At 46.2% G+C, this 25,067-nt stretch overlaps 1 protein-coding gene across 1 annotated transcript in view; it reads left to right on the top strand.

Annotated features, from left to right (window-relative positions):
• Nucleotides 1–25,067, top strand: part of bsnb (bassoon (presynaptic cytomatrix protein) b) — a 766,513-nt gene that overhangs the window by 36,155 nt on the left and 705,291 nt on the right. Inside the window, exon 2 of the mRNA XM_072472164.1 lies at nucleotides 12,053–12,452. Coding sequence (XP_072328265.1) covers nucleotides 12,053–12,452 — 400 coding nt within the window. The remainder of the gene's footprint in view (nucleotides 1–12,052; nucleotides 12,453–25,067) is intronic.

The raw sequence follows: 25,067 nt of genomic DNA, 5'->3' as shown, positions 1-25,067 counted from the left end.
GATATGGACCCCGGAAGTATAGAAGATTTCAGTTTAGACGGGCAACATGGTCGGCACAAGCTTGGAGCGCCGAAGGGCCTGTTCCTGTGCTGTACTTTTCTTTGTTCTTTGTATAGCAGGCAATTGGGAAAGCAAATGCTATGTTATGTGGAAATTAGGAGCAGGAGGAGTCCATTCAACTCTTCAAGCCTGCTCCGTCATTCATTATGATCATGGCTGATCATCCAACTGAATAGCCTAATCCGACTTACTCCCCATATTTTGAACCCAAGTGCTATATCTAATACTTCTTGAAAATATACAATATTTTGACCTCAACTGCTTCCTGTGATAACAAATTCCACAGGCTCAGGTGGCGCAGTGGTTAGCACTGCTGCCTCATGCGCCGAGGAACTGGGTTCGGTCCCGGCCCCGGGTCACTGTCCTTGTGGAGTTTACATATTCTCCCTGTGTCTGCATGGGTCTCACCCCCACAACCCAAAGATGTGCAGGGTAGGTGGATTGGCCATGTTAAATTGCCCCTTAATTGGAAAAATGAAATTTAATAAAATGGCACAGGCTCACCACTCTCAGGGTAAAGAAATTTCTCCTCATCTCAGTCCAAATGGTCTACCCCATATCCTCAGACTATGGTCCCTGGTTCTGGACACACCCACCATCGGGAACATCCTTCTTGCATCAACCCTGTCCAGTCCTGTTACAATGTTGTAGGTTTCTATGATGTCCTCCCCATATTCTTCTGAACTCCAGTAAATACAATCTTAACCAACTCAATCTCTCCTCATACGTCAGTCCCGCCATCTGAGGAATCACTCCTTTTTGGCTTCTGTTAGAATGTGTGGAGTATCAGTAGAGAAGTCACTTGATGCCATATCTGGAGTATTGAGCACTATTCAAGTCTCCTTACCTCACCAACAATATCCTTGCATTAGAGGGAAACAACAAAAGTTCACTGGATTGGACTGATTTCTGGAATGAGGGGATTGTCTTACAAGAAAGATTTGATGAGTGTGCCTATATTCCATCAAGTTTAAAAGAAGGAGAGATGGTTTCATTGGAACCTGTAAAATTCTTCAAGAGCTTGATAAGGTAGGTGTAGGGAGAATATTTCCCTGGGCTACGGTCCAAAATCAGTTGTCAAAGTCTAAAAATAAGGGATTGGCCATTAGGATTGAGCTGAGAATACTGTTCACTCAAAAGGTTGAGAACCGTTGGAACTCTTTGCCGCAGAGAGCTGTGACTGCTCCATCATTAAATATATTCAAGTCAGAAATGAACAGATTCTAGGATAGTAAGGGAATCAAGGTATATGGGGATAGTGCAGAAAGGTGTAGCTGAAGTACAATATCGGCTAATATCTGGGCCAGTGGAGCAGGCTCAGAAGACCGAATAACATACTCTTGCTTCTGTTTTTTATGCTCTTAACGCACAAATGACCTGAGAGTAGAATGCATGGGACTTGGTGATTATTAGCTGGGTTCCTACTGAAAATAAGCAAAAATACAGGTGTCAGGAATTAAGCTGTTTGTTTGGAAATTAGCTAATTTTAAAGACATGTAAAAACTCCTGGTTCTGATTAATTAGTCGGTAAAGATGAGAGGTCAAACACCAGCAAGAGGAGATTATCATTTTGAGATTTTGATGCTTGTTTAAAAACATGCATGCAAGTAGTAAAAGGGGATAAAGGGCAGGGGCTGGGGGTACTTACTGTAATAAAAAGTCATACAATGGATATAATTGAAGCAGGGCTAGAGTAATTTTATATTTTTGAGAATGTCTGTGTAGGTAAGGAGGATGTGATATGTTTTGCCTTTTAGACGGTGCTTGATTATTTACCTAATACTAGTTTTTCATGAATGTACATGGAATTGAATAGAATATAGCTACATAGTTAGCTGGGCAGCTACTGCCAGGAAACAAAGAGTAGCAGAGATTTTGTTTTGGGTGGACGGGATATTGTTCATGCCCTACCCAGGGCTTTCTGCCTTGAGCTCTGATTTTAATTTATGTTTGGACATAGGCATGTGGAATAACAATTATCTTGCTGATCCTAATGTGGGATTCATGACAAACTAAAGAAGACGAGTAAGAGATGTTATTAGTTCAATGTTGGAAAAAATGAAGTATATTTTGGGATAAAGAGAAAAGAAAATTAAGTACACTTTAATGGCAAGATAATTAACAGTGGCACAATAGAGTTATTTTGGGGATGCAGTAGTTTAGATCTTTAAAAGGTTGGCAAAAACTAGAAATTGAAATGCTGTGTTTTAAACATGAAAGGTTGAATATAAAAGCAAGGAAGTAATGTTTAATTTTGTAGAAGACATTGTTTAGAGCTACGAGTGAAGTATTACATGCAATTTTGGGAAAGGTGTTATGGGAAAGGTGTTGGTGTGGAATGGGCACAGCAAATATTAAATCATTGGGATGTAGGTGCTTTTATCACAGGCAGAGACTATAATGCAAAATGGAATTGAAAAGGAAAAGTAAAGAGAATATCTATGAGGAAAGCACAGAGATGAAATTAGAGTATTCAGCTCCAGCTGAAGAACTCTAACTAAAGTAGGCACAGTAACCTCCTTCTGTATTGTGATTTTTATAGTCTATGGGATTATCAAAATATTGTGTCCTTCTGTTTGAAATACATATTTGGTTCAATGTGTTGGATTCATCTATGTTTTAAATAGTCCAATGTTTTGAATGTTATGGATTAAATTATTTATTTTATGGAAAATGGAGGTGAAGGAGATGATAGCCTGCACCTGTCAGTTATGCAGTAGTGTTGACATTTCTGGAGTAGGTTTAAGTAATTGTTTTCTTAGGCGATTGAGGGTTGTACATGGTCCATGCATCTTCAAGAAGTGGTGATGGGGGGAAAGAGATGAGAAAATCTATTCAAAGTGAACACAAATTGAACATAAGCACAGGAATAGGCTATTTAGCATTTCTAGCCTGTTCCACCGTTCAACATGATGATAGTGGGTCTGCAAATTAATTCCATCTACTCGTTTTGTTCCTTGTCTCTTAATATGTATCTTTGGTTATCAGGAGTCCATCAATCTCAGCTTTACAATTCACATTTGATCTACCATCATTTGGCATTTTCAGAAGAGAGTTCCAAACTTCTCCACTTGTTGGATGTATAAGTATTTCCTAATATCACATCTGAAACGTCTGGATCTAATTTTTAGATTATGCCCTCTAGTCCAAGAACCCACCACCAACAGAAATAGTTTGTCTTTTTAAATATGTTTTTGGGATGTGGGTGTCACTGGCATGGCCAGAATTTATTGTCCACCCCTTTTGCCCTTGAGAAGGTGGTCATGAGATGTCTTCTCGAACAGCTGCAGTGTGTTGTAGGCTACACCCACAGTGCTATGGGAGGGAATTTTAGGTGTTTGCCTTGGTGATGGTGAAGGAATGACGTTTGTAGATGGTAGTAGAGGTCATGGATTTGGAGGGTGCTATGAAGGAGTCCTGGTAAATCTACTATGGTGTATTGAGTTGATAGTACACATTGTTGCCAGTGGATGGAGTGAAAGTGGTGCTTTATCCTGAATGGCCTTGAGCGTCTTGAGTATTGTTGGAGCTGCATTAATCCAGTCAGGTGAGGATTATTCCATCATACTTCTGACTTGTGCCTTCATGGATGGGATACAGACTTTGGGAGTCAGGAAGTGAGTCACTTACCACAGAATTTCCAGCCTCTGACCTGCTTGTAGCCATAGTATTTATATGGCTGGTCCAGTTCAGTTTCTGGTCAATGGCAAGCCCCCAGGAATGCTGATGGTAGGAAATTCTGCAAAGACAATGCCATTTGAGTATCAAGGGGAAATGGTTAGATTCTCTCTTGTTGGAGATGGTCATTGCCTGACACCTTTATGGTGCGAATGTTACTGTCACTTCTCAGCTCATGCCTGAAGGCTGTTCAAACATTGTTGTGTATGAACATGGACTGCTTCAGTATCTGTGAAGTCATAAAATAGAATCAAATGTTGTGCAGTAATCAGCAAATATTCCCACTTCTGATCTTACGATGGGGGGAAAGTCATTTATGAAGCAACTGAAGATGGTTGGGCTGAGGACACTACCCTGGGGAACTTCTGCTGTGATGCCCTAGGACGGAAATAATTGACCTCCAACAACTACAGACATCTTGGTTTGTGCTCGGTACGACTCCAATGCAGTCCACGGTGAAGATATGGAATCAGTTGAGCAGGCATTTTAGGGTGGAAGGGATGTCGGTGCTAACGCCGAATCAGTTGAGCAGGCATGTTACGGTGGAAGGGATGTCGGTGCTAACGCCGCTGTGCCAGAATCATGGGTTTGAGCCGGGGCGAATGGATAGTGTATACAGGAGGTGGAGGGAAGTGGGGCTGGTCAAGGTGAGGGATCTATATTTGGAGGAAGGGTTCGCTAGTCTGGAGGAGCTAAAGAAGAGGTTAGAGCTGCCGAGGGGGAGTACATGTTTTGGGGTTGTGAAAAATTGGGCAGATTCTGGGCAGGAGTGTTCACGGTCCTAGCCAGGGTAGTGGAGGAGGAGGTGGCCTTTGGTGCCAACATTTAGGGTTTCAGAGATGCTGGAGCTCATGGAGAGTAGGAAGGCCAATGTTGTGGCCTTCGTCTCTATGATTGCACGGTGGCGAATTTTGCTGGAGTGGCGGTCGGCATCGCCACCGGAGGCTGCTTGGTTGGATGACCTGTACGACTTCCTGCGATTAGAGACGATAAAGTGTGAGTTAAGGGGCTCTTCAGAGGGCTTGTGGAAAGGTGGGGGGCTGTTTGTGACTGTGTTTGAGGGGGCTGTTCGTCACGGGGGGGGGGGGGGGGGGAGGGGAGTTAAAAAGGGGGAAAATCTGTACAGACTGTATAATTGATTGTTGGGAAGTATGTTTCCCGGGTGTTTATTCGTTGTAACCTGTTTTGATACATGTTTGTAATAAAATACATTTTTTGAAAAAAGGTATGACTCCAACCAGTGCAGTGTTTGCCCCTGATTCCCATTGACTTCAGTTTTGCAAGGGCTACTTAATGACATGCTCGGTCAAATGCTGCCTTGAAGTCAGGGGCAGTCACTGTCACCTTGCCTTTTGAATTCAGCTCTTTTGTCTATGCTGGAACCAAGGTTGGGAGGAGGCCAGGAGCTGAGACGTCCTGGTGGAACCCAAATTAAGCATCAGTGAGTAGAACCATGGAAAAGTTATAGCACAGAAGGAGACCATTTCGGCCATCTTGTCCATGCCAGCCTGAGGACATCCAGGTGCCCTTTCCAATCCCATCTTCCTGTACCCAGTCCAGAGCCCTGTAGTTACAGCATTTAAGGTACAGATCCAGGTACTTTTCAAAGGAATTTAGGATCTCTGCCTCTCAGGCAGTGAATTCCAAACTCCCACTACCCTTTACGTAAAAAAGTTCTCCCTCATCTACTTGAACTGCTGTCTTTAGGGCATCTGTATGCCAAGCTTTCTCACTTCAACTACTCATCTTACTATATTCCCATTTATTCTGACCTCTCAAAATGCATGACCTCACACTTCTCGGTGTTAAATTCCATTTGCCATTTTGTTGCCCACTCCGCTAACCCATCTATATCATTTTGGAGATGATAGCTCTCCTCTACACTGTCCACCACTTGACCAATCTTTACATCATCTGAACATTTCCTAATTATGCCCCCCATGTTCATGTCCAAATTATTAACATATAACACAGCAGTAAGGATCCGAACACCAAGCCCTGTGGAACACCACTTGAAACAACTTTCCAATTGCAAGGGCAGCCATCGACCATTACCATTTGTTTTTGTTACCAACTTTTTATCCAGTTTGCCACATTTCTCTGTATCGTATGGGCTTTTACTTTTTTAATCAATCTGCCATGTGAGACTTTGAAAAACGCCTTGCTAAAATCCATGTGCACAACATGCACTGCACAACCTACAACAACCGCTCTTATCACTTCCTCAAAGAATTGAATAACATTTGTGAGACAGGACCTTCTTTTAACAAATCCATGCTGACTATATCCTTGATTACAGTAAGAAGTCTTACAATACCAGGTTAAAGTCCAGCAGGTTTATTTGGAATCACTAGCTTTCGGAGCACAGGTGATGAAGGAGCTGTGCTCCGAAAGCTAGTGATTCCAAAGAAACCTGTTGGACTTTAACCTGGTGTTGTTAGACTTCTTACTGTGCCCATCCCAGACCAATGCCGGCATCCCCACATTATCCCTAATTAGTCCATGTCTTTCTATGTGACAGTTAATTCTATCTCTCGGGATTAATTCTACTAATTTGCCCACCATCAACCTAAAACTAACTGGCCTATAATTGTTTGGCATTTCCCTCAATCTATTTTTAAACAATGGAATCTTGTTTGCATTTCTCCAGTACCTCGCTGTATCTTGTGAGGATTGGAAAATCATCCTCAGAACATCTTGTATCTCCTCCCTGACCTTCTTCAGTAGCCTTGGAAACAATCCATCTTGCCCTGGCGACTTATCAACTTTCAAGGATTCCAACTATTTGAGTACTTCCTCTCTTTTTATGATTGCCGCATTCAATATCTCAGTGTTCCTCCTTGACTACTATATCTGCATTATCCATTTCCTTTGCAAACCGGAAGACAAAATATTCATTTAAAACCCTTCCCACAGCCTCAGCATTTACACACAAGCTCCGTTCTTCATCTCCGATAGGTCCCACATTTTCCTTAACTAACCTTTTACCATGAATATATTGGTAAAACAAAACATCTTTGAGTTTTCCTTAACTTGCTCATCTTTTTTCATGGCCTCTCTTTGATTTCCTTTTTTACTTCGTCCCTGCAGTTCCAATACATGTCTAGGCTATCTTCATTGCTTTGTTCTTTGTGCCTATCGTATGCTTTCATTTTCTGTTTGATCTTCCCCTGTATTCCTCTAGGGGGGTGTAGACTTGGCAGTACCACTCTTATTTTTGGAGGGGACATATCTGCTTTGTACATTTAGAATCTCACTTTTTGGGCTTACAATTGGTTTTCCACTGATTTATCCTCTAGCAGTGCTGGCCAGTCCACCTCAGCCAAGTCCCTTCTAATTTCTGCAAAAGTAGGTTATTCGTGTGTAAGTACTGCTTGTTAACACTGTCAATTACACCTTCCATCTCTTTGATCGAGGGTAGACTGATGGAGCAGTAATTGGCCAGGTAGAATGTGCCCTGCTTTTTGTGGACCGGACATACCTGGGCAATTGTTGGGTAGATGACCGAGTTGTACCTGTACTTGAGCTGCTTGTCTAATTCTGGAGCATGAGTCTTCAGTACAACTGCTGGAATGTTGTAAAGGCCTGCAGCTGTGACAGTATCCATTGCCTTCAGCCATTTCTTGATATCATGTGGAGTGAATTGAATTGTCTGAAGACTGTCATTTGTGATGCTGGGGACCCCCTGAGGAGGGCGAGATGGATCATCCACCTGGCACTTTTGGCTGAAGATTTTTGCAAAAGTCTTGAAGTGCTGGTCTCCCCCATTATTGAGGATGGGGATATTTGTGGAGTTGCCACCTCCAGTTAGTTGTTTATTTGTCTATCATCATCCACATCTGGATGTGGCAGGACTGCAGAGCTTAGATCTAATATGTTGGTTGTGAGGTTGCTCAGCTATCTCCCTTGCATGCGCTTCCACTATTTGGCATACCTGACTAGTCTGTGTTGTCACTTCATTGAATTTTCTTTTGAACTCCTCTCAACCAGGTAAGTGGAGAATATTCCTCACTCCTCACTTGTGAGCTGTAGATGGTGGGCATAATTTGGGGAGTCAGGAGGTGAGTTCTTCTCTGCAGAATTCCAAGCCTCTGACCTGCTCTTGTAGTAGCAACATCCTTGAGATAATTATTGTCCTTATTTTTAGGTATATCTGGTGCTGCTCCTAGCACATTCTCTTGCTCTCTTCATTGAACCATGGTTGAACCCCCACTTTGATGACATTGATATCACAAGGTTACAGATTGTGGTTGAATACAATTTTGCTGCTGATGGCCCACAGTACTTCATGGATACCCAGTTTTGAGTTGCTAGATCTGTTTTAAGGATCCCATTTAGGAGCGTGGTAATGCTAAACAACATGATGGAGGGTATCCTCGATATGAAGATGGAACTTTGTCTCCAGGAGGACCATGTCGTGGTTACTCTTATTGATACTGTCATGCGACAGATAAATTGGTGAGGATGAGGAAGTTTCCTTGTTCTCTGGCGCTGACACAGCCTAGCAGCTCTTTCCCTCAGGACTTGGCCAACTCGGTCATTAGTGGTACAACCAAGCCAGTCTTGGTGATGGACATTGCCCTTGCCTCCTTCAGCGATTCTTCCAATTGGTATTCATCATGGAGGAGTACTGATTCATCAGCTGAAGTGAGAAGGAGTCATCACTGATAACTCCCCTAATTTTTGCACAAGTCCCTGGATGATAGTAAGGACCAGCTTGAGGAACTTCAGCTCAGTCATTGAGCTGGACGCTGAGCTGCGGACACTGCGTCACACCAGGGAGGGAGAGTTGCATGAAGATATTGTTGTCTTGGTCCATGTAGGTACCAACGACATAGATATATTAAAGAAAGAGGTTCTGCATAGAGAGTTTGAAGATCTAAATCAAACAACAGAACCTCCAAAGCTACAATCTTTGGATTATTACCTAAGCCGCACGCAGATTGGCATAGAGAATAAAAACATTATGGAGATGAATATGTGGCTCCAAGACTGGTGTTGGAGAAATGTGTTTCGATCGTGGGGCACTAGCATCAGGACTGGGGAAAGTGGGGGCTGTATTGTTGGGGTAGCCTACATCTGCAAAGTGCTGGGGTCAATGTTCTTGCAAATCACATAACGAGGGAACTAGAGGGGGCTTTAAATTAAATAAAGGAGGAGATGGTTCTGGAGAGAGGATATGTAGGCTTGCAGAGAAAGGATATGATAGCATTGCATGGCAACTATTTTGATAATGTTTAAATTTCCACTTGCTCGTGGTGGTTGGGCAGAGTTCAGCTGGGGCCTTGCCTTCAGTGGCACAGTAGCTTTCGAGCGGGCTCTTGCCCTGATAGTGCGGTGTGCATCAACGGGTGATGGCTGCCAACAAGGATGCTGTTTTGGCAGGAAATCTGAGCTTTGTGGCACAGGTTGCCCAGGCCCAATTCCAAGACTTGCACGATGTTGTTATGGAGGTAATGGAGGTGCATGAGGAGGTTCTTACAATAGAGAGAACATTGTCCCTCGTGGGAGCCTGTCACTGTATGGTTGGGTTCCTGCTGCATGGCCTATCCTCGATCCTGAAGGAGTCAGGAGAGAAAGAGGAGGAACAAGAGAGTAGTGCTGAGCACGGTCCTTGAGATGAGGCGGTAGCGAAGTTCCCAGTGGAGTTAGAGAATTGCGTGCCACGGAATCTTGATCTAGAGGGTGGGCAAATTAAATTTGATGGAGCACATCTAATCCTGTGTTCAAGGCCTGGGGTTGGTATAGACTTCCAACCACTGGTTCTGTGTTGCCCTGTTTTGAATATTGGTTGTGAGGGTTGGAGGTGACCGGGCTGGTCAAAGCCTAGGTTGTTGACTGCCTGGGTTCTCATGAGATGGCATGGTGGAAGTAATGGTGTCTTGTGCTTTAGTCGCTGGAGTTCTTGAGAGATCCTGAACAGTGTTCATTGATCCTGATCCTGCCCTTGACCTTGGCTTTCTTTGTGCGCAGTGAAGAAATCTTTATCCTGAGAATTGCAATGCACTTCTGCATCTCAGTTATTATCTTCGACTCTGCTGATCATGTTGTCTGCTTGCTGATGGCAGTTTTTTTCTCTTTACAGGGAAAGGAATAATGTGGGTGTGATGGCCTGTACCATTGATTGTTCTGATTTAAAATGTTCATACCATGTTTATGAAAATGACATTTGTCATAGTCTCATAGGCTGATCTCACCTTTCAGAAAGAGAGCTGACTGGTGGTGATTTAACCTGAGGGTCACCACACCTCAGGCAAGGGCCAAAATTGAGAAGGCGGGTCCTTCATGAATAACATCAGTCGCTGTTAGTGTCACTCCGTATCACAAACCAGCTAATTGACCCCACATATCACGTTAAGATTAATGTAGAATGCAGGATTTGTGCACAGTCTTTATTCTTTATCCTAAATGTATCTGCGTCTTATGTTGTCTGACAATCTTGTGGGGGGCGGGGGGAGGTGGTGGTGGGGGGTAGAAGAGAGAGAGAAAATTCCCCAATAGGGTTAGTTTGTCCTTACTGTGAGGAAGCAGATTTTTTTTCCCCTTTAAATTGGTTTCAGAGCATCCATACCATTTTCTTTTTAGGCCCAGGCAGACTGCACGTTATCCTGACTCTCCCCTTGGGCCACGTCAATCTTTTCTCCTGGTATGGGTCTCCCTCTCTGGCTGTTTTTGTTGCTGTTGAAGCTTCACTGAGGACCAGGGTGGCCTGAGTATCTATGGGAGAACCTAAGTTTGAGGTCTGAGGCTTGAGATTTCCTTGGACCTGTGGTACCTGATCCTCTCCTTGTTGTCTTGTAGACCTCACCACCTCATCCTAGTTAGATTAAGCTGAAATAAACGTTTAACTTTAAAACTACACCATGTTTTACAGTAGGCTTTGCATCAGAATATTAATTAGCAGTTTTCTGTTTGATAATTATCAAAGTAGAGGAACATGGTTAGTAGTTTAATACAAAGTTGTGGAAAACATGAAGCAATTGTTATAAATTAAGTTATTTCTTGAAATTTGAAGTAGAATTTGAGTGCATTGAAATCAAAATTGTAACTTTTTGTAACTGTGTACGCAACGTAGCCACTTGCTTTGGGCTTTTATTCCTTTCCCTCTCCTGAAAGTCACATATCATGTCGGGTATCAATCAGTAAATAGTGATACCCCTGGCACTGCATCAAAACAACTGTTCTTTACGTGTGAGCTCATTTACCTTTTTCCTTCTCTTTGACTGTGGAAGAATCATAACTTGGATCATTCCTCTCTTTACTGATGCCATTTTTGAGTTGACCATTTACAGATGCATGACGAGATCCAGGAGATTCATAAAATATATTCATTCCTAGTCTGAGCTTTGGTGGATGCTTCCGTCTGACATCACCATTAAAATTCCAGCAGTAGTTACTGGTTAATAATTGCACGAGGGAATACAAACTAATTTTGCCATCTAGTGATATTGCCTTAACTTCACAGCACCCAGACTAAACCCTGAATCTTGGCACGGTTGGTTGCATGTTTACATTCTTGACTGCCTAACATAAGCTCACCGTGTTGATGCTGATATTAGATGGTGTCTAAGAGCAAGGTTTTGCTTTCCCAATGGGAAACCATGTGACTAACCTTCTGCATTTGTTTCAGCTGACCAAGAATGGTATTTCCTGAACAGGGTGTAGCCTACATGTTCAGTTTGTAGAATGATAAAGCACAGAAAGAGGCTATTTAGCCCTTGTGCTTGTGCTATCTCTTTGGAAGATATATCCAACCAGTCCCAGTTCCACAAAAGAAGGAAAAGAAAATTGATAGTGGTTGAGAAGCACTTACTGCAGATAGATCCATGAATGTAAACCTTTGGTGAACTTGTATTTTTAGGTCATTTGAGACCAAATAATGTTTATATCACTTGAGATGGGAACGTTTGTAGAATCATTTCTATGTTGTCAATTTGCTTAATGTAATTTTGGCCTTGAAATAGTGATGCTTATTTCATTCTTTTGATTCTTGTATCATTTCTTCCTTTCTAAATTTCAGTGGTGGAATTAAGTTAATTTTTATTCCACTTGAATGGAAGTTCCTCAAACAATGCACTAGAACGTAATCATCAGACTTGAATTCTTCCACTGAAACTACTTAAGCGCAATTATTTTCTAAAGTATATACATGTAACCTCAATCATGGATAGCCATTTCAAGTTGCAAGGGAAGTGCTCCTTGTCCAAATAAAGAATGATTTCATTTTTTTTTCTTCCTCTTACTGTGGTGGTTGGTTTGCTTCCTGTTTGAATAATGGTGATAATTAGACTGAGACATGTCTTTCATTTTATAGCGCAAGACCACACCAGAGGGATCACCTCGGTCAGCCTGATGCAAAGATTGGAACCCCCCGACAGACTGTTCCCAGCAATGAAAGTGCAAGAAGAATGCAGAATCAAGGTTGCTCTACACAACAAAACTTGCAGCAAGAACAGAGGCGGACTCTCCAAGTTGATACAAGTACAAAAAGAGGAGAAAGGTCCCATTCTGCATCCCCAGATAGAGGCAGTGCTCCAACCTCTCCTTATTCAGTACCACAGATAGCTCCAATGCCGAGCAGTACTCTATGTCCTATTTGTGCAACGACAGAGCTGAACTCCTCTCCGAAACAGCCAAACTTCAACACCTGCACTCAGTGTCGATCAGTAGTGTGCAAGCAGTGTGGATTTAACCCTAATCCTCACATAACAGAGGTGAGTTTTTCTTCTTGACTTTTACAAGAAGATTTAATGTGTCTCTTATGCGATGTTGATAAGATTACTTTTCTTAACTAGAATAGATGTAAAATGAGTCATTCAAACCTGATTCATCGCAAACCATTTTCAGGCACTGATGGTGACCAATGTCCTGTTACTTTTTTCCTACATTTGGACGAAATCATAAGAAAAAACAGCCCATGTGCAAATATTTGAAGAGGAAGAATTCAAAGGAATGCAGTGAAAGCAAAAAAATGGGCTGAAAATGCAGGTTCAAGTTGAATTGCTCACCCAGATGTAAAAGATCCCCATGTTGTCATTTATATGATTCCACACTATATGCATGAAAAATGTTTTTATTGCTTTTGGTAGGAAGCAAAGATCGTTTACTTACCACTGATAACCCTTGGGTCATTGTTGCAATAATTACTTCAGGTTGAAAAGAACTGTCAAGTGAGTAATGTGGAATAAAACAGCAGGATGCTTTGTGTCAGCAAGCTGAGGAAAGACTTATCAATGTGTTCAGGTTTGATTAATTATCTAACTATCTGAAATACCTCAAGCAGAATTGCCCAATGTGATTGCGATATCATGTTTATTTAGGAAAGTCACATTTTACCATATCTCTCAAAAGTTGCTGAATGTATAAATTATGCTTGATCCACAAGTTGGATTGAATTTCAGGTGTGCTGATGGTCTTATTTCGCGATTTGTCTTATTTCCCGATTGTATCATTTCTTCTTTAACACGTAGCAAAAATAAAGTTTGTCGTTCACCAAGATTTCTACCGTCAGTAAAACAAACAAATGTCAAACAGTAATTATCCCATGACTTTTTCCCCTCTTTGAATTTCAACGCTTTGTTGTATGCGAGGCCTTGTAACCTCACAAAATCACTTGAATCTGTGTTTCACCCTCAGTGATCACTGCCAGAAAAGTATGACTGGTTATTTATTTCATTGGTGTCTACAGGAGTTTGGTGCATACAAATTAGCAATCATATTTACCTCCATAACAGTGATTGCACTTTAATGTAGTTCACATTAAGTGCTTTGGTATGTTCTGATGTATAATAAAACACTTTGCAAGTAGAAGTAGTTTTCTTTCTAGACCAGTGGAAAGAAAACCTGCTCTGTCTCCAAGTGTCAGTAGGTCAGATGCAAACAAAATCTCCGAAGTGCAATAGCTCATTTTTGCACTCATTCAATTACTTAGTCCAACTGAGACAAGAACTCTGGGCTATGAACTCATGGCTTTCTGGTTGGAATTTAGTTGTTCAGCTAGTTGACATCGTACATACTGAACCAACGGTCTCAGTCCACATGCCCATCAGCCGAATGGTGGAGAAACCTGTAAAGCCTTAGTCTGAGACAAAATTAAGTCCTGCTTGGAAAAATATGAATAAATAGATGTCAGCACTGATTTGGTAAAAGTAAATCATTGATGAAGTAATGGAGAGGATTGATGAAGGTAATGTGGCTCATGTTGCCTGTATGTAGTCCCGAAATGGTGATTGCTAACAAGTCAAATAGGGGCTGGTTTAGCACAGTTGGCTAAACAGCTGGCTTGTAATGCAGAACAATGCCAGCAGCGCGGGTTCAATTCCCGTACTGGCCTTCCGAACAGGCGCCGGAATGTGGCGACTAGGGGCTTTTCACAGTAAGTTCATTGAAGCCGACTTGCGACAATAGGCGATTATTATTATTATTATTATTATTATTATTATTATTATTAATTACATGTTACTTTTAACAGAATTGAAGCTCATCGGATTAAAGGGGCAGTAGCATGCTGGATACAAAATTGACTTACAGAAAGCGGGGAGTGAATGGTTGTTTTACATACTGGAGGGAAGTGTATAATTCGTACTCAAATCATTGGCTCTTTTGGAATTAGGTATAAAGTGCATCATTTCAGTATTTGCAGATTACACAAAACTAAAATCATGAGACTTCTGGATCACATAAACAGATTGATGAAATAGGCAGACACATTGCAATGCATTTTGGCAGGAAAAATTAGGAAAGGTGATAAGAACTAACTGATATAATTTCAAAGGGTGAAGAGGAGAGAGACGTGGGGTGTGCATACTCAAATCTTTGTAGGTGACAGACCAAGCTGAGAAGGCAGTGGCTGTTTTTAAAACAAAAATCTATATCTTTGGCTTTACAAACAAGGGCACAGTACAAAAGCAAAGGTGTTGAGATAAAGCTTTTATACATAACCTGCCGGGGCCCAGCTGAAATGTTGGGCGGTATTCCCCCCCCCATGCTGGGTGGGAGAATCGCCGGGGCGCCGCGTGAGTCGCGCCACGCTGCCCCGATACCCGCACGTGATTCTTCCACCCCCCCAAAACCAGCACCGCGAGAATCGCACCGGGCCGCTCGGAGAATCGGCGCAAACGACAAGCGCCGATTCTCCGGCCCGGATGGGCTGAACGGCCGGCGAAAGAAATGACAGTCCCTCCGGTGCCGTTCACCCCTTGTCGCTGCCGGCGGGAACTGTGCGGGAATGCTGGGGGGACGGCCGGTGGGTGGGGGAGCTCCTTCACCGGGGGGCCTCCGATGGGGTCTGGCCCGCGATCGGGGCCCACCGATCGGCCGGCCGGCCTCCCCCCCCCCCCCCCCCCCCGGGGGCCTACCTCCTTCCGCGGCCGGCCTCAGAACCCCGGCGCCATGTTGGTGACGGGCCGGCGTGCATAAGAAGTTCCCCGCGCATGCGCAGGATGGCGTGGCCCAACTGCACATGCGCAGGAATGAGCTGCCCCAACTGCACGTGCGTGGGTTGGTGCGGCGCCCATGTGGCACCGTGTAAGGAGGCTGGAGCGCGTGAACCGCTCCAGCGCCGTACTGGCGCCCTATGGGGGCCAGAATAGGTCGTGCCCGGGCCCTGTTCGCGCTGTCGTGAAACGCAACTGCGTTCACGACGGCGCGGGCACTTAGTCCCGGGAGCGGAGAATCCCAACCGTATTGTCCAATTCTGGACACCACACTTCAGAAAGGATATAAGAAAGTATGTCAAGTTCTTGAAGAAAATGCAGAGGAGATTGATTGGAATGCTAAAGGGATGCAGGATTGCAATTAAGTGGAGAGACCAGAGTTGTTTTGAGATTTTTCTTCTTAGCGTAGAGAAGGTAAAGTAACAATTTCAGAGGTATTAAAAATCATCCCTTCCCATCCACAAACATTCACTCTTTCCACCACTGAAGTACAGTAGCCCCACTATGTACCATCTACAAGATGCACTGAAGGAACTCACCAAGGCTCCTCAGACAAACCTTCCAAACCCATGACCACTACCATATAGAAGGACAAGGACAACAAATACATGGGAAAACCACCACCTGGAAGTTCCCCTCCAAGCCACTGCACCATCCTGACTTGAAAACATATTGTCTTCACTGTCGCTGGGTCAATATCCTGGAACTCCTTCCCTAATAGCAGGGTTGGTTGTCATGTACACCACATGGACTGCAGCAGTTCAAGAAGGCAGCTCACCATCACTTCTTAAAGGGCAATTAGGAATGAACATTGAATGCTGGACTAGTCAGCGAAGCCAACGTCCGTTGAATGAATAAAAAAACATTCAAATTCAAGAAGTATTCTGATTGAGCAAATAAAGAGTAACTGCTTTCAGTGACTGATGGATCAGTAGTTAGCAGCTGCAGATTTGAGGTAATTGACCAAAGAATTTGGCAAGTTTTCCTGCAGCAAGTTATGATATGGAATACACCGCCTAAAACGACACATTTTCAAATGATCACTTTCGTAGGAGAATTGGACAAAAATGTAATGAAAAGAATTGCAGAACGATGGGAAAAGAGCAGGGGAGTGAGACTAATTGTATAGCTCTTTCAAAGCACTGGCATGGGCGCAAGGGACCAAAAGGCGCTTCTCTCTGCTGTATTATTTTGTGTAATATCAAATCTTTTCCAACTTTGGTATTCTAACAGCTGAAGTAAACTGAAGATATTATACAAATGGGTTCATTGAACACACACACTGTACAACTATCTGAAAAATTCTGCCCTTTTAAATTGACGATGTTGCATCTTTCAGACTTGCTAGTGAGGGTTTTTTCAGTATCCAGCATCATACATTACACTTTCCCCAAGCTACTCTAGAGACTGAACCATGTTGTCAGTCAGAGGATTAAATTGAACAGCGTGTAGCTCAGGTTATCTGATATCTGCTAAGTGTTAAATGCCTTTGCAGCCTTGTTGTTCTAAATGCTTTTCAAAATAGAAACAAAGGTCTAGCAAACCTTACTGGTGAGAATTTTCCTCCCCAGACCAATTCGGAAGAATCATTTGGAAGGGTTTGGATTTTGCTCCTGGATGGCCATGCAAAAGTATGAAATTATCCATCAAATCTATTGGTTGGACTGTTCCAGTCCTCAAATTTTGACGACACTGATTTTCCAGAGGTAAAGGAATGGGAAAAAAAATTAAAACAGTGAACGAAAATTGTGAACGATTACAGGATATTGTTCCCAGTTTGTCGTAGAATTTTTGCTCTTTGCTTCATATGCTGGTGCAAATGTTTTTTTTTAACCTGTGTTATGACACCATAGGCTAGTGCATGGTCAATTCCAGCCCCACTTGACCCTGTCACAATAAGAAGGGAAATAGGAACCAATATGTACAATGACAAGTCTACTAACTGTGGCTGTGCCCCCCCCCCCCCCCACCCCTTTAGCTGTCCTACGCATGTTACAATCCCCAATATGGCCAGAGCACGTATTTACAAGTTTGGTTTGGGCTTTAGATTGCCCTCAGACCAGTCCCCTGTGGCTTTATCCCTTGTCCCTCACATTCTCTTTGCGTGCCTTCGCCCCCCCACCACACCCTTTTCCACTTTGTCCCGTTGCTTGTCGGTATCCCCCCCCCCCCCCCCCCCCTTTACTCGTTGCTGGCTACAAAAAGGTCTTGAGATAAGTTGGTGAATGGCTTCCATGTCCTGTCGAAACCCGCTTTCGATCCATGGATGACAAATTTTATTTTCTCCAGCCTGAGAAATTCAATCAGGTCAGACAGCCAGTCTGCAGCTTTGGGTGGTGCTGCCAATCCCCAGGCGAGCAGGATACTTCTGGCGATCAGGGAAGCAAAGGCTAGGGTGTTGGCCCCCCTCCCCATTAAGAGTTCTGGCTGATCTAATACCCCAAAGACTGCATTTTTGGGTACGGCTGCACCCTCACTCCCACAACCCTAGACATGCCCTTAAAGAAGGTCATCCAGTGCCCGACAAGTTTCCGGCAAGTCCAGAACATGTGGATGTGGTTGGCGGGGCCTCCCTGGCACCATTCACATTTGTCCTCCACCTCGGGAAAGAACCCACTCTTTCGAGTTCTGGCTAGGTGTGCTCTGTGCACAACCTTTAGCTGCATTAGGTTCGGCCCTGGGTATGTGGATGTGACATTCACCCTATGCAGTGCTTCGATACAGAGGCCTCCCCCCATCTCTGTGCCTAGTTCCTCCTCCCATTTTTTCCTTGTCTCATCCAGTGGGGAGCGTACCTCCTCCAACAGTCGCCTGTACATGTCCTCAAAGTTTCCCGTCCCGAAATCGCCCTTGTCCAGAATTTCTTCTACTAGCTAGTATCCTGGTAGCTGGGGGTACGTCATTGGTCTTTGCGGAGGAAGTGTTTGACCTTAATGTATGTCAGGTCGATTCCTCTTGGTAAATGGAACCTCTCTGTGAGTTCCCCCAGGGTCGCTACTCTATCGTCTGTGTACATGTCCCTAACCATCAGAATCCCCTCGTCCTGTCTCCACTGTTTGAAGGTGGCGTCCATTATTGCGAGAGTGAACCTGTGGTTGTTGCAGATGGGGGCCATTGTGGATATTTTGGTTATGCCTAAGTGTTGCCTCATTTGGTACCATGTCCGGGGCGTGGCTACCACTACTGGGCTCCTCAAGTGTTTGGTCGGGGGGGAGGAGATGGGAGAGTGGATGCACCCCCCCCCCCCCCCCCCCCCCCCCCTAGTTTGTCAACTGTGTTGAAAAAGACCTTGGGGATATAGATTGGCAGGCATCTAAACAGGAAGAGGAACCTGGGAAGCACGTTCATTTTGATCATCTGTATTTTCCCTACAAGGGGGAGTGGGAGTGAGCCCCACCTCTGCAGGTCCTTTATGACTTCCTCCACCAAACTTGTCAGGTTCCATTTGTGGATCCGTGTCTGGTTGTGGGCTATTTGGATCCCAAGACAGTGGAATTTGGACCGGTTTGCTTAAACGGCGTCCCTCCAGCTCTGACCCTCCCCTCTGTGGGTTCACAGGGAAGATCTAGCTCTTGCCCAGGATAAGTTTGTAATCTGAGAAAACTCCGAACTCCAACAGGGGTTTCATTATCCCTTCCATGCTGGTCTGGGGCTTCGAAATGTAGAGGAGCAGGTTATCTGCGTAGAGTGAAAGTCTGTGCTCTCTGTCTCTTCCCCCCCCCCCCCCCCCCCCCCCCCCTCCCTCCTTGGATACCTCTCTATCCCTTCACTGCTCTGAGGGTTTTCATCAGTGGCTTGATTGCCAGACCAAACCACAACGCGGTTGTGCTTCTGTGCTGCCGGAGATATCTAGAATTGTTGGTGTTTGTCTGTAAGCTCGCCATGGGAACACTGTACAGCAGATTCACACAGGAGGTGAACCCTGGCCCAAGATCTTCAGCTTCCATGCTTACTTTTCTGCTTGTTTCCTTTCACCATCAGGTACTGGGCATAGATGAATTAACCATTGGTTCTGAAGAGTTAATAAAAATGAATTTCTGTTGCATTTGGTACAACATCTGACAGTTTACAAAGCCAAGGGGATGTTCTAGCTGTACTACTTTAATATAAAATTCCTTTATTTGATTTCTTTGTTTATTTGTGTTGCATACTTTACTTTGTGCATGTTTCACAATGTACTGAGGGCATATATCTCTGAATTAACTATGGTTACTTTGAGCACAAAATAATATAATCTGTCAGAATGGCTGAGGAAGTACAAGTTCAGTGTTCATATACTGTAGTCTGATGCATTATTTCATCAGCTGTAGTTCAACATGTGAAGAGTTTCAGATGATGACATTAGAAGGAAGTTCAATTCAAAGTTTTCCGGCAAGCACGTTAAATTAACATAGACTCTTGATCAGGAACTGCTTTTTCATTTAAATTGGTTTAAACATTTGCAACTGTTGTGTAGCTCATCCAGTTTATCTTGTTGAAGACTGGCCGTCTCACCACTAACCCCCCTTGTAGATGCCAGAGTCTGCAGTCATTCCGTCTGCTATCTGTGGTAAACCACTGTTCCTATATTAAGGGTTGTACGGTAGAACCTGCACTACAGGTTCACCTGGGCCCCTGCATGCTAGCTCCGCCCAGGAGCCGGGTTATAAATATGCGTAGCCTTCAGCTGGCAGCCATTTCGTCAGCTGCTGTAGGAGGCCACACTTCTGATTCTAATAAAGCCTCAGTTTGAATTCAACTTCGTCTCCAGCCAAATTGATCGTGCCTCAATTTATTAGTATCTGATTCAGAAGATGGACCTCCGGATTAAACCAGATCGACTGCAGCTGGATCAACACGCAAGTGACGCCAGAAAGGACTTTCAGCACTGGCTAGCTTGTTTTGAAGCATATATCAACGCGGCGCCGACCCCTGTTCCAGAGGCTCAGAAGATTCAAATCTTGTACTTCAGACTCAACTCTAAAATCTTCCCGCTGATCCAGGATGTGCCCAATTACGCTGACGCTATGACTCGACTCACAGAGAGCTATGAGCAGAAGATGAACACGCTTTTCGCCAGACACGCGCTCGCAACGCGTACTCAACTACCTGGTGAGTTAATCGAGGACTTCTGGAGGGCCCTGATCCCACTAGTTCGGTACTGTGACTGCCAGGATGTTACAGCTAAGGAGCACTCAGATCTCCTGATGAGGGACGCTTTTGTAACTGGGATTGGGTCCGATGTCATCAGGCAGCGGCTCCTAGAAGGGGCCACGCGCGACCTCACAGAGACTAAAACACGAGCGCTTTCCATGACGGTCGCCCTGCACAATGTACAGTCCTACGCCTCCAACCGCGCGGCCCACTCCTCCTACGCTTCATGGGCCCCACAGGCAGCTGCCCCAGCTGGGGTGCTACCCACCCAGTACGCCTGCGCTACGCGCCAGCCGCTGATCTCCGGGGGGCCCCAATGCTATTTTTGTGGCCAACAAAGACACCCCCGCCAACGCTGCCCAGCCCGCGCTGCCCTTTGTAAGGCCTGCGGGAAGAAGAGCCACTACGCAGCATTGTGCCAGGCCCGCTCAGCGGCAGACCCCACCCCCCCCCCCACCCGGTCACGGACAATGGGCACCGCTAACCTCCCCTCCTCCCCAGGCCATGTGCGAGCAATGGGCGCCGCCATCTTCTCCCCCGCACCAGGCCCGCTCAGCGACAGCGGTCGTGCACCCCCCCCCCCGGGGTCATGGATGTGCATTCCATGGGCGCTGCCATTTTGTGACCCCCAGGACCTCCAGGCGCCGCCATCTTGTCCACCCCGCAGCACACAGAGACCAATGGCGGTTCAGGACCCCGACGCAGCGGCCGCCTCACTACCCGACGATCAACCACGGTTCGCATCCATGGTAATCGACCAGTCCAGACCACACACTCTGACCAACGCATCCACCAGCGTGAAAGTCAAAGGCCACGTGACCTCCTGCCTACTAGACTCTGGGAGCACCGAGAGCTTTGTACATCCAAATACGGTAAGGCGCTGCTCACTTGAGGTACACCCTACCAATCAAAGTATCCCCCTGGCCTCCGGATCCCATCGCGTAGCGATCCTGGGGTACTGCACGGTCACGCTCACAGTCCAAGGTGTAGAGTTCCACGGTTTTCGCCTCTACATGCTCCCTAACCTCTGCGCTGCACTTATCCTTGGCCTGGATTTTCAGTGCAACCTCCAGAGCCTGACTCTTAAATTTGGCAGACCCCTACCACCCCTCACTGTGTGCAGCCTCGCGACCCTAAAGGTTGCTCCTCTTTCCCTCTTTGCCAATCTAACTCCAGATTGCAAACCCGTTGCCACCAGGAGCAGACGGTACAGCACCCAGGATGAAGCCTTCATCAGGTCCGAGGTCCAGCGGTTGCTTCAGGAGGGAGTCATCGAGGCCAGCAACAGCCCCTGGAAAGCTCAAGTGGTAGTGGTTATGTCTGGGGAGAAAAATCGATGGTCGTGGACTACAGCCAGACCATCAACAGGTACACGCAGCCTGACGTGTACCCCCTCCCACGCATATCTGACATGGTTAACCAGATTGCACAGTACTGGGTCATCTCAACGTTGGACCTGAAATCCGCTTACCACCAGCTCCCCATCCGTAAATCAGACCGGCCATACACCGCTTTCGAGGCAGACGGCTGGCTATATCACTTCCTTAGGGTCCCCTACGGCGTCACCAATGGGGTTTCAGTCTTCCAAAGGGAGATGGACCGAATGGTCGACCGGTACGGCTTGCGGGCCACGTTTCCGTACCTAGACAATGTGACCATCTGCGGCCATGATCAGCAGGACCACGACGCCAACCTTGCTAAATTTCTCCGCACCGCCACTCTTCTCAACCTCACGTATAACAAGGAGAAGTGCGTGTTCCGTACAAACCGCTTAGCCATCCTCGGCTACGTGGTCCAGAACGGAGTTCTGGGGCCCAAAGTCGACCGCATGCGCCCCTCATGGAGCTTCCCCTCCCCCAAGGCCCTCAAACGCTGCCTGGGGTTCTTCTTGTATTATGCTCAGTGGGTCCCAAACTATGCGGACAAGGCCCGCCACTCATACAGTCCACTCATTTCCCCCTGACGGCAGAGGCCCAACAGGCCTTCGCCCGGATCAGAGCTGATATTGCCAAGGCCACAATGCACGCTGTAGATGAGACACTGCCCTTCCAAGTAGAAAGCGACGCATCGGATGTCGCCCTTGCCGCCCCCTCAAGCAGGCAGGCCCGTGGCATTCTTTTCCCGCACCCTCCAAGCCTCCGAAATTCGGCACTCATCCGTCGAAAAGGAGGCCCAAGCTATCGTTGAGGCTGTGCGACATTGGAGGCATTACCTGGCTGGCAGGAGATTCACTCTCCTCACTGACCAACGGTCGGTAGCCTTCATGTTCAACAACACGCAGCGGGGCAAGATCAAAAATGACAAAATCTTGTGGTGGAGAATCGAGCTCTCCACCTATAACTACGAGATTAAGTATCGCCCTGGCAAACTCAACGAGCCCCCATTCGGCTTCCCCGCCTACATCCACAGTGACAGGGGATCCTCATTCGTGAGTGATGAGCTACACCTCCAGCAGAACGACGAGCTACAACCCCCAGGGAAACGGACAGGTAGAAAGGGAGAATGGGACGGTATGGAGGGCCGTCCAGCTGGCCCTACGGTCCAGAAATCTCCCGGCCTCCCGCTGGCAAGAGGTCCTCCCTGATGCACTACATTCCATTCGCTCATTACTTTGCACTGCTACTAACAGTACAACGCATGAACGCCTTTTTGCCTTCCCCAGGAAGTCCACATTCGGGGTATCACTCCCAACTTGGCTCACAGCTCCGGGAACCGTGCTTCTCCGTAAACATGTGCGGCTCCACAAGGCGGACCCGTTGGTGTAAAGGGTGCACCTGCTCCACGCAAATCCACAGTACGCCTATGTGGCATTCCCCGATGGCCGCCAGGATACCGTCTCCCTCAGGGACCTGGCACCAGCAGGTTCCGCCCCCACACCACCCCCATCGCCCCCGGCGCCACCCTCCCCTCCCCCACCGCCCCCATCACCCCCCCCCCCTAGGACTGTCCGTCCTCCACCTGCCCACCCCCGTTGTTGAAGAGGATTTTGGAATGCTCCCGGAGTCATCTTCAACCACGACAGCACCAACATCGCCGGCTCCACTTCGTCGATCCCAGAGGACGATCAAGGCGCCAGACTGGCTGAACCTCTAACCGGCCCACCGGATGACCAGAGACATTTTTTTTTCACTGTTCTGTAAATATTAAAGATTGCGAATTGTGAGGCCTTCCGGTGGTGATCGCGAACGGAGCGGCCGCAGCAAAGACGCTCCCGCAAAGCCACAAAATCACGGCTTTTTTGGGGGGGTTTTCCCGGGGTTTAAATTTTTTTTAAAAAAATTCCTTAGGCCCCACCCAGGCACAAAGCTTCGTTCCACGGAGCTGGAGAGGGAGAGGAAAAAAAAAGGAGAGACTGGTCCCGGAGAGCTGCACGTGGAGGAGGAGTGGGGATCGCTCAGAAACGGCCTGAAAGTCGGAGCACGGAGAGGATCACAAGGACAAAATCAGAATTTTAAAATTCAACTTTCCTTGTTCCTCTCCTGCAAATTTTTTTTTTAAAAAGAAAAACTTTTTTCAAGGGGAAAAACAAACTTTCAAACAAAAAAAATCCCTTTTTATAAAGAAAAATCGTTTTTAAAAGGAAGGCACAGACAGAAATATGCCTCCAAATAATAAATTGAGGGGACGGCGAGATGTGAGAAGGAACAGCAGCGAAGGCGAAGTAAAAAAGCAGGAGCTGCGGCCGCGCAGGCAGACGACCCCACGGGGCGAGGCGGAGGTTCAGGCGAATCAGGAAGCGGAAAAGCTGGCGAGCCGAGCAGCAGAGCAGGAACAGGACGTGGCAACCATCCCCCCCCCCCTCCGGCCCCGCACAGGGGGAGGAATGGAGAAGCGTGCTGAAAACGGAAATAAACGCCATAAAGGAGGGGATAAAAACGGAGATAAACACCATGAGGGAGGCACTCAGAACGGAGCTCCACACCATGATGAAGGAGATGCTGGCGGAGACAACAGAAAAAATGCAGTGAACCATCAACGGCCTGGAAAGGAAGGTGGAGGTGCAGGAGAAAATTATTCAGGAGTTGGAGAGTGCCACCTCGGACCAGAGCGACAGGATGGCAGCTCAGGAAACCGAGGTGAAAAGACTGGTAACGACCCAGGGGAGCCTAAGAGGGAAAGTGGAGGACCAGGAAAATAGGTCCAGATGGCAGAATGTTAAAATAGTGGGTCTGCCAGAGGGCATGGAGGGCAGAGATCCAACAGGCTACGTCACCCAAATGCTGGGCAAGCTAGTGGGAAGGGAGAAGTTTCCAAACCCCCCAGAATTCGACAGGGCGCACAGGTCTCTCCGACCCAGGCCCAAAGCCGGGGAGCAGCCCAGAGCGATTATCGTGAAGCTGCATAGGTTCCAAGACAGGGAAAAAAATCCTAAAGTGGGCCCGGCAGACGAAAGCGAGCATGTGGAAAGGGAAGACCATAAGCATGTACCAGGACATTGGGGCGGACCTGGCCAAAAGAAGGGCTGAATTCAACAGGGCTAAATCAGCACTCTACAAATGTAATGTGAAATTTGGGATGTTATTCCCAGCCAAACTCTGGGTAACATTTGAGGGGAAGGAGCTGTTTTTTAACACCCCAGTGGCAGCGGAGGAGTTCGTTAGAGCAAACAAACTGGGGGAGGGACAGCCACAACGGTCATCATGAAAGCGACGGGGATGGAAAAGAAAGGAAGAATCGGAACAAAGAGCAGCGGGCAGACCGCAAACAGAGACAATACGGTCACAAACTGTACACACGTATTTGGTGCACTTTTTAGTTCCT

This window comes from Scyliorhinus torazame, chromosome 13 (genome assembly GCF_047496885.1).
Source record: "Scyliorhinus torazame isolate Kashiwa2021f chromosome 13, sScyTor2.1, whole genome shotgun sequence".
In the NCBI taxonomy this organism is placed as follows: domain Eukaryota; kingdom Metazoa; phylum Chordata; class Chondrichthyes; order Carcharhiniformes; family Scyliorhinidae; genus Scyliorhinus; species Scyliorhinus torazame.
The sequence above is the reverse complement of the archived record's forward strand: the minus strand, read 5'-3'. Positions and strand labels throughout refer to the sequence as shown.